Source organism: Schistocerca serialis, chromosome 1 (assembly GCF_023864345.2).
Source record: "Schistocerca serialis cubense isolate TAMUIC-IGC-003099 chromosome 1, iqSchSeri2.2, whole genome shotgun sequence".
NCBI lineage: Eukaryota > Metazoa > Arthropoda > Insecta > Orthoptera > Acrididae > Schistocerca > Schistocerca serialis.
In genome coordinates, this window is record NC_064638.1 from 588,889,739 (window position 1) to 588,899,904 (window position 10,166).

Below are 10,166 nucleotides of genomic sequence, written 5' to 3' on the forward strand. Positions count from 1 at the left end.
AGATGTGTTCTGCATTTCCATGGAATGGACTGGGTCCTCTGGTCCAATTGACTCAATCATTGACTTGAAATCTGTATGTTCAGCTACTTGGAGACCATTTTCATCCATGGACTTCATGTCTCCAAACGACGACGGAATTCGTATGGATGACAATGCGCCATGTCAAAATATTCCGGACAATGCGAATGAATGATCTGGCCACCCAATCACACGACATGAATCCCTTCGATCATCTATGGGATATAATCCAGAGCTCAGTTGGTGCACAAGATCCTGCACCAGCAACACTTGCGTAGTTGTGCACGGCTAAAGAGGCAGCATGGCTCAGACTTTCTGCTTGGGACTTCCAACATCTTATCGAGTCCACGCCACGTCGAGCTCCCGCACTATGCCGGGCAAAAGGAGATCCGACTCTATATTTAGGAGGTATCCCATGACTTGTCACCTCTGTGTGTATGTTCACCACATTTGAGTCGAGTAGACGTTTTGGCATGTCTTCATCCTGTGAAGTGCATGGTCCACACAAACAGAAGAAGGACGTTTGGCATTAGGCAGTTTTCAATTGCATTTTTGTGGCGACATTTTCCGTAGTTGTTTTATAATTACTTTTCGTTCTTGGGGCCTTTGTCAAGCTCCAAGGCGGGGTCGGCCGTGTTATTGCGAATTTGGCAGTGTTAGTTGCAGACTGTGGCTGGATGCTCTTCCTGACGCCACCCCAAACCTCCCAGGACGGAAGTAGTTTACTCCAGCTGTCTGCGTCTAGTGTAAGTCATGAAACAGTGCGAACGTTTTCAAATGCCTGTGAGTTGTGTAACTGAGGAGGGACGTGGGGACCAGCCCAGTATTCACCTAATGGGATGTGGAAAACCGCTTAAAAACCACATCCAGGCTGGCCAGCATACCGGCTCTCGTCGTTAATCCGCCGGCGGATTCAATCCGGGACCGGCGCGCCTACCCCAGTCAGTGAAGCAGCGCATTAGCGCTCTCGGCTACCTTCGCTGGTGACTTGTTCTGTAATTACTGAAGGTGTATAATTATCAAAGGTATTTTCGAACTTGGCTGGGAGGAATCTATTAATGGCATCTAATCAGTTCAAAAATAATTAAAATTCAACATTTGACGTCACTGCAAACAAATGGGCAGTTCTCTTTGATTTGTTTTTAAAGGAAAGAGAGGGGGTGGGGAGAATAAGATCCTTATAACAATATTTTTAATGTGAAGCACTGACAATACGTTGACGAAGAACCTATTGCTGTAGCGTTGACCCTAGATGTTCTATCTTCTCCGACAAATCAAGGTCTCGAACGATCACACAATCTCGCTTCAATCTGTCTTTGCGGTTTATCGACGCTTTCGTCAAAATCAGACTCGTGGGACTGAAAGGCTTGTTGCATTCTTTTTCTTACACAGTATTTTCATTTTTTACTTCAAACCCTCTATTTTGGAGTAAGAAACAATAATTGTCTGGCAGTGGAACAGTAGCAGATGAAATATTCAGGTATTTAACTGTACGTGTGTTTTCGATTTACGGTCTTGTCTCTATAGGTAGAGTGAAGCAGCAACAGCAAACAGATGAATGGTTTGTAGAGGCCTGCCAATCCACAAGAACAGCAAAAGCCACAGTTCATTAATTTTATTTTTCCTTCCATTGTCTTGGTATCAACGAAGAAGGCTTACAGCACACATTGGAAGACCATTACTTGCTCTGGTTCGCTACCTTCATAAGATACGTCATATTGTGTTTTAGTGACGGAAAAGTTATTTCAACACTATTGTAACATAAGATATTAATCGATTTTACGCATTTTCCTGGAATACTGCTTTAGCTAATTTTACAGTTCCAATACGCTCGAAAACCAGTCATTCTGCACTGATTACAACAAAACTAATAAGAAGCTCACGGTCAGAGCAAGACTAACAAATTTATAACACACAAACAGCTGGAGAACCTTGTATCCTATCATTACACAGACGTGACAACTGCAGAAACAATAACACCCCAAAATTGTCTTGAATTGGAAAACATGTCATGTCATAGTATATCCAAATCAAGAGCTACTCCGTCACTTTAACGATGATGTTTGAATTCAGCAGGTGAAAGTGGGAATAAGCCTTTTTTAAGCCCAAAACATTTTCATTGGTGATAAGCGTTATAAACACAATGGAAGTCTGAATAAGAGTTGCAGTACTGAATGAAGCAACACTTATGGTTCTTACCACTGCTTTGTGAGAACCACGCAGCTTCGCATCCCTTTCAGTTACCTCACAGGAGTCTTAACAGTGAAGATAGAAACATCATAAAACTACAAACTCAGTTTGCGAAAGAATGCAGTCCGTTTATGCCTTTCTACCAGTATATCAAACAGCGTTTTTTAAGTAACATATTGGTTGCATCTGCAACCAGCCAATAAGACAAAATGTTCCGTTTTAATGAAGCAAGACGGATGTGGTCATATCTCAAACGCATTGTTACCCCCGACAATACGTGTGACATATATGACTTTTTGTTGCTATCGCATGCATCTCGAAATTGATACAGGCTGTATGAGGAAGACCTATCACGTAAAATTTATAGATGCTGACAATGTATCACTCTCCTATAGGGACAAATTTGTTCAAATGCGTGTGAAATCTTATGGGACTTAACTGCTATGGTCATCAGTCCTTAAGCTTCCACAGTAATTAACCTAAATTATCCTAAGGACAAGCACACACACCCAAGCCCAAGGGAGGACTCGAACCTCCGCCGGGACCAGCCGCACAGTCAATGACTGCGCCGCCCCAGGCCGCTCGGCTAATCCCGCGCGGCCCTGTAGGGACAACAGGTATCACTTCATTATCAGAAGCATATGTTCTACACTGAAGGAGACGTGTACCTCAGAAACTGTTTCGGAGACGAGTAATTTGTGCTTTATCGTAAGACTGTAGGCCGACATTTAACAAATTTTTGTTTTCAAATTTCGGTGCATATCACAGAAATAATACAAATTTTATCTCATTTGAAGAGCTATAATGGCTGTTCATCAACGTGATTCTTTCAAAAATATGGAAAGTTTCTTTAGAGACTATCACTAGCCACAAAATGTGTTGAATACTTAACTTTCTTAACATAACTGTAATACCGGTGTGTGCTTTTGGGAAATATTTTCGTACTGCCATTTTAGCCTGAAAATCATGTTTATGCTTCGAAACATGTTGCTTCACTAAATAATTTAAGTAGCCAACAAACTTTGTGACATATAGCGATCTCAGGAAAACCTTTCCGAATTTTATCTCACTATTCACTGTAAGCGGACCGAATCATTATGGATGAAATGAAGAATGATCGGCTTTCTTTCACGAGACAGATGTCCAGACAAAAGATTCGCTGCCACATTACTACGCGTTCAGCCACTAGTTACTGGAAGCCAGAACTTAAACTACGTACCAGTTTCCCTCCGGAACAATTTAAGGTGGACCGATCGCATAAATCTCTAGTGGAAGAGGAAAGTGCCAGAAGCATTTATATAAAGCACTATAAAGATCGGTAATTCACGAACAAATGCTTCGCGCTAAAGGTCTCGATGTGGCGCACCCAAATAATTCTATCGTCATCATTATCATCGTCATCGACCGGATCTTCCGTATCATTGTTGAGCCTGGGATCTTAACCAACTTGGTTTCAAGTAAATTATAGGGCAAAATCAAAGAAGTGCTGCTGTATTCCTCACGGGTTTATTCGGTCAGCTCAAAATAACTGCAGTGGGGGACGTCACACGAAATTTATTTCACGTTATTAACGGATATCCAAAACTTTGTAATACCACGACTTCATTCCATGTACTAGTCGGGAAAATAATAATGGTACACTATGAAGCCTCTGCTGGTCGCCTGTATACAGTACTTTCAAGCTGGCGTACGAATCTGTGGCTTAATGCAAAAACATCCAATGTCTGGTGAGCCATTAGGCATCGCTCTGCTTTAAGGAATGTAACTAAATACTGCTGTTTGTTATGTGTGTGGTATAAATGGTTAGGAAATCAAATTACATTCAAGACGACTGGTCAGCAAGGAATCGTAGCTCCAGTGGGAAAAATGTCGTTGTGTTTTTCATTGACTCAAAAGATGTGACGCAAAAGATGTGACGCAAAAGATTTGACGCAAAAGATGTTTTTCTTCACCACTTGACATGTTACATAAACTTTGTTTTATTATTGACATGCCCATGTATCACTTACTTCATCTTCCTGGAATGGTGTGTTACGACTACACACATATGATAGTGAGGTGTATTTGAATACAAACCGATGATGGCAACTTATATTTGCTGAAACCGGGCATCAAAAATAGAACTGTAATTAGCGAACTTGGCTGATGAAAATTTACTTCTGTATTTCATATAACTCTACATCACCCCCTTACTTGAACGATGTCAAGCAAATATTCCTGAAGAAAGATTTCCTTTACTTCATATCTATTGTCACAAATTTTTATGTCGTCAGAGTACCGATTTCGGTCTATAATGACCATCTGCAGATCTGTTTTATAAAAACATGTCCTAATATACAGATCTGAAGATGGCCATTATAGAAAGAAGCCGGTTGTATGAGGACATAAAAATTTGTGACCATAGACGTGAAGCAAAGGAAATTTATTCTATTTTCAGGTCACTGTTCAATTCGCAACCATGTCGCAGCTCCTGAAGAAAAACATTCCTGGCCGTCGATTTGCTTCGTACGAAGAGATAGGTGCACCACTGGGTACAATCACGGTTCCGCAGATGTTTTTACGTGAAGGCATTGACCTTCTTGTCTCACAATAGGATAAATGTATTTTGAAATAATAAATAGTTCACTTATTTTTCTTCCATCCTTATCGTTTTTATTTGACTGCCGATTCCGTATACAAGTCGGGAACGGAAGACAATAGAACTACTTTGTCATATTCGATTTTCTCACGCCAAAGTCAGTAGGCTTGAGTCGTGAAATGAATAATACATTTAAAAACTGCTTCGCAGTGTAAACGATTGTTCCTCAACTGTGTGGTACTAATATCAGGGAGAAAACAACTGCTCAGTTCGCAATATGGTGTCAGGCTAATTTTACAGGTTCCTGAGTGTAAGTAAAATGCAAAACTCGTAACTGACAGCAGTTTGAAAACGACATATTCGTATCTCGAGAGAAGTTCTTTTCAAACTCCAAAAGCCGCATTTTAGGACGACATTTATAAATTTTCTTCTACTTGCTAGATATTGATTACATGATCATGAAACTAACATTACAGTAATAAAAGTAGTGAGCAGGAAGTCTTTCTTCCCATGAGCAGATATTGATTACATGATCATGAAACTAACATTACAGTAATAAAAGTAGTGAGCAGGAAGTCTTTCTTCCCATGAGCGTTTGGTGTATGGAACCAGGAGGAATGGTAATATGTAACGAAATGGAAGATATGTTCTTGTATTCTTTTACTAACATAGTCACAATATTTTACCCTGCACCCGGATTCAATCACACAGCTTGGTTCGTATCTCCATACGCGAACAACACACAGCTGCATATATTCTTTGTCAAATCGAGACAATACACCTATTCACACTGTGTGTGTCTAAGGATGAATAACGTGTGGGTGCGAGCGACTAAATCTTAAATGTTATTGAAACCATCACGAGAAAATAAGAGTCACTCCTCGATGACAACCCTCGTTGAGAGAAAGTTATTTTTACAATGGAAGCTATGATCTGTCACACAGCCTCTAGTGATTTGCCAAACATATATATTTGTGTTGATATAGACGCTGAGTCTCGGCTAGCGTTCAGAAGATGACGTGGCAGGGGAGGCATAACTGTATGGTGCTGGCTTTTAGATTTCGCTGGACGTTTATCATTGAAGGTTTATATAGCGCCACACGCAAAAGGTACCAGTATTAAGGATCAAATGGCTCTGAGAACTATGGGACTTAACATCTATGGTCATCAGTCCCCTAGAACATAGAACTACCTAAACCTAACTAACCTAAGGACATCACAAACACCCAGTCAGTATTAAGGCATATCGTGAAGACTCGCTAAAATTGTTCAGACGGATTGCAATGCTAGTGAAATCCAGTTAGTGACTTCGTCAGTTCTCTTTCTCCACCACTAAGAACCCGGTTAGCTAACTGATTGGGGTACGAATCATCAACGTTCAGAGAAGAGTTAAAAAAAAAAAGAAAGGTAACTTCCCGTAAGAAGTACGAACATTCGTTCATATGATGTAGCCCTTATTTAGCTTTACGTTCATCCTAATGAAAGTACTGTTGTCCCGCAATGAGTAGCCGGCACCATTGTTCGGTCGCGCGTAACCAATAGTGGGTTACGACGGAGTATTTATGAACTGTGAGGACCACAGCACAAATTACAGGCAGTTACCGATTTTTTTTTATACATATCATCTGCAATTAAGAACATTGTTTCAAGGACGACAGTAGTTCATCTGATGACTGAGCTTCCCGTGTGGCATGTTATGAAATGCAATAATCCCCAGAAGAACAGAAAGACATCGCTTATTCAATCGGTAGATGTGGGGGAACTCAAAGTAGTCTTTTACTGCTTTGTTCTTATTAAAGCAGTAATATAATCGGAATCCGCCACACGTACTGAAAGTTTGTAGGAAGATGCGTGTTTTCTATTCCGTGTCGCCATCTGTCACAATCAATTGGTGTTTCCATTTTTATGCAAACAAGAAACAAAGCCATCGGTAATAGCACTGGCTATGTCTTGTCGCCTAGAAGCTGTGTTGTGGTGAATTCTGTTGCTCCCCCGTTCCCCGCCCCGCTTACCACCCGCCGCCCAACACAGTCCCCTCTCCCACCCCAGCCGTTCTCCGTAACATTGATTCACAGATCCACATGGCTAAAAGTCGTTACTGGACTTGACTACTGCTGAACAGCCGCGTTACATCGAGCTTAATCAACATCTTTTCTTGCAAAACGAACGCCTTTGCGCTGCTGTTTCTTATCCTGCCACATAGCCAATTCCACGTGGAAGTGAACTGAAGACATACGGAAACCGTGATACTTAATCAAAAATTTTACAAGTACTGATGTTTGTTTTTGCATGAATGCATTGATAATTGAAATATGCCAAAGGTATGATGAAGTTGATTAACCATCTGTTCTGCGATGTAACATCTACCCCACTGAAACAACGGTAAAACCATGGTCCTCATGTGAACGGGATGGTGGGAATCATTTACGTGCCCCATAGTCCCAACAAATCTGGGGTCTGCATCAGCAAACACGGTTTCCATGCTAAATGAGTTCAAAAGTTTCCTCATTCAGTCGTCGGACACAGTTATTTTTACAATTTTTTTACGTACATAACCGAAAAGCAAATGCCAGGACTAAGTACTGGTAACCATTTCTCCATCATCTGCAAGCTTACTAGCCCGAAGACGAACTTCTTCCTCCTGCCTTTATAAGTAACAATCCGTTGATTGTATCAGCAACACCATGTGTGAAGTTAATTAATAGTGCCAAAATAGCTACAGACGTTCATCAGAGTCTAAAATTTCTTACAAATCAGAGAAAAACTTTTTCTTCTGTCTTGTATGTAGGTAATTTGATGTTCTGTCGATGTACTATACAGTATTATAAGCATACGTATACCTGACCATGTACATTTCGATAAGCAGGTCACATTTTATTTTCTTTTTCTAGAAAACGCAAAAGTTACGGCTTAACATCCCGTCGTGGTCGAGGATATTAAAGAAGAAGTAAAATTTCGATTTGGCCAAGAATCGGTTGGAATATGGCAGCAGACTTTGGGAGGGAGCATTTCTTTGAAGAGAATTATTGAATCCGAGGAAAACCTGACCGGTATGTATCTTATTTCATGTAAATGTAACTTAGAAGTTGTAAAATTGTGTATGCTGTGAATGTTGTTCACTGACAGATTTGTCTGATTACACGTTTTTCTTAATTTGTAATGATAAACGAACAGCAAAAATAAAGACGTTTCCTGAAACGAATGTGAGATATTGGGGGCAAAGTACTTGCGGTCTCTCGGTTTTCTATGGTTTAAATATTCTATAAAAATAAGCCTCAACTGAGGACACGTTTCATTTGGCGCATCACCCGTTTTCATGTAGATGTGGAGTAAAAAGCAAAAAGTCTTTGTATAGACTGAGAACACTAACATATCTAAGCGTATCGGTAAATAATAGAACAAGAAAAAGAGCTTTTTCTATTTACGCTGTGCGCACTTTAAAATTTTGTCATGTTACATTTTCATGGGGCTAAACTCAGAAACTTTCGGTTTTCAAAAGGCCGATAAAGGCATTATTTTTAGAATAGTTTTTAGTGCAACCTTGATTCCAATCACAATAAATGACATCCTGCAGCAATACATTTTACAGGTTTTAAAGTTATATCAGAACGACTATTTTTTTAGTGCTTCTGTCTTAAAAAGGAGCATCGCAGACAGTACAGCAGTTTTAATGCAACAGTACGTGCTTGTACTATTTTTGACGAGTTCTCACTGTAACGCGGTTTTGACTATGTTGTCTGTTAATTTTAATACACAGCAAATGTTGTATGTCGCTAGTACAATGTTTTTTTTTCTGTCTGCTGTATACCTGAAGATGAAGTCGTGATCAATTGTACCGATTATCCTTGTATAAAATGCAGTCAAGGAAAAGAAACTTAACAATGAAAATTAAGATCGTGTGCTACGCAACCTTATACTATTACATCCTAGAATTTATATCCGGCGATAACAAGAATATGCACTAGGCTTCCGATGTGTTATTGTCATTAAATGTGTATTATAGCCGAATATACAGAGTCCCTAGTTTTTTTTAGAGATTAATACATGCGTCACTGATATAATTTCGGTTCTCCGTGACATGACGACATATTACGAAAATGCGTTAGAACTGCAGACGCACAGAGAATTTCCCTTCCAGACTGCACTGCACTACTCACCCGACTGCGAGATGACCAGGAGCAACGTCATGAGCTGCAGAGGCGCTCTGTGTTCCGCTCTCAGACCGCGAAACATCACGTCTTGTGCCACATCACCCCGCTGTGTTGTGGCGACAGGATATCCACAAGATGTACACGAAAAGTTATTTTTTCGTTCGTCAACGCTCGCCGAGAGTTCATGTGCTTTCCCAATTCATCACACGTTCAACACATTATTTCAACAATCATTAAGGCGACCTCCCATTCATTCACGTGTAACTGTTCACATTCCTGTCCCTCGCTTACTTCAGTGATACAGATTTGTCTCACTTACTGACTCTAATGATATGATAATCGCTGTGCCAGCGATTCACATTCTAATGAGCGCATGGAAAAAGGCGTATTCTGTGCCTTGTATTATTATGCTAATCAAGTGTTTTTGGGTGTCCCTGCTGCCTCTATCGAAACACGTGGTTGTCAGGTCTGCGAAATCACGTCTTGCCACGCAGCATCTTGCATCGGTCCCAGTCTGTGTCCTTGTGTCCTCGCCAGGCACAGAGAGGCAGCAGACGGGACGCCCTCGCTGTCAGCGTTTACCGCCGGCGACTGACACACCGCTGCGGACCTAGCCGGCCGGATCTCTCTACTCGGGGCCGCAGGCATCAGTGCGCATGCGCGCAACTGCCGCCCCCCCTCCGCGACAAGAGCCTTCAGCTGGACGGGCGGGCGGCCCTTTTAGAGCGCGCACTAGACAAGTGTTGCGGCTTCCGTTTACCGTAAAGCTTCCGATGCATTTCCGTCTTGCCTGAAAGTGAACAAGGCTCAAAATGGTTTCAGTATGGTGCATGTCGATGTATCCACCGAAATTTACAGTGCATAGCTCACGGCGTATGACAAGTAATATGTACAGGCGATGCAGACATTCAGGGTGACTCAGGGAGAAAGAATATAGAAACTTGGGATGAATGTTAGCTTATGCACAGAGCACCAAAAATATTTATTTTCTAATGGACTATCCTGCACTAGAAGGGTATATCCTATTAGATGCATCCACATACTACGAGGGAAAAAATCACAACCCCAAAAAAATAATTACTTTAGCGTAATGAAACTTCGGGAATACGTTTGTCTAGGTAACATATTTAAGTGATTAACACTGGAAGACCATATGGTAATGTAAATTATACATAAGCCTTTCGAAATGTGAAATACTGGAACATTGATAACCGGTGTAACAGCAAGAT

At 41.0% G+C, this 10,166-nt stretch overlaps 1 protein-coding gene across 1 annotated transcript in view; it reads right to left on the minus strand.

The window, feature by feature from the left end:
• Positions 1–9,514, minus strand: part of LOC126457929 (zwei Ig domain protein zig-8-like) — a 142,518-nt gene extending 133,004 nt beyond the window's left edge. The window contains exon 1 of the mRNA XM_050094635.1: positions 8,944–9,514. Within this exon, the coding sequence (XP_049950592.1) occupies positions 8,944–9,019 (76 nt within the window). The 5' untranslated portion in view covers positions 9,020–9,514. The remainder of the gene's footprint in view (positions 1–8,943) is intronic.
• Positions 9,515–10,166: the final 652 nt, after the last annotated feature.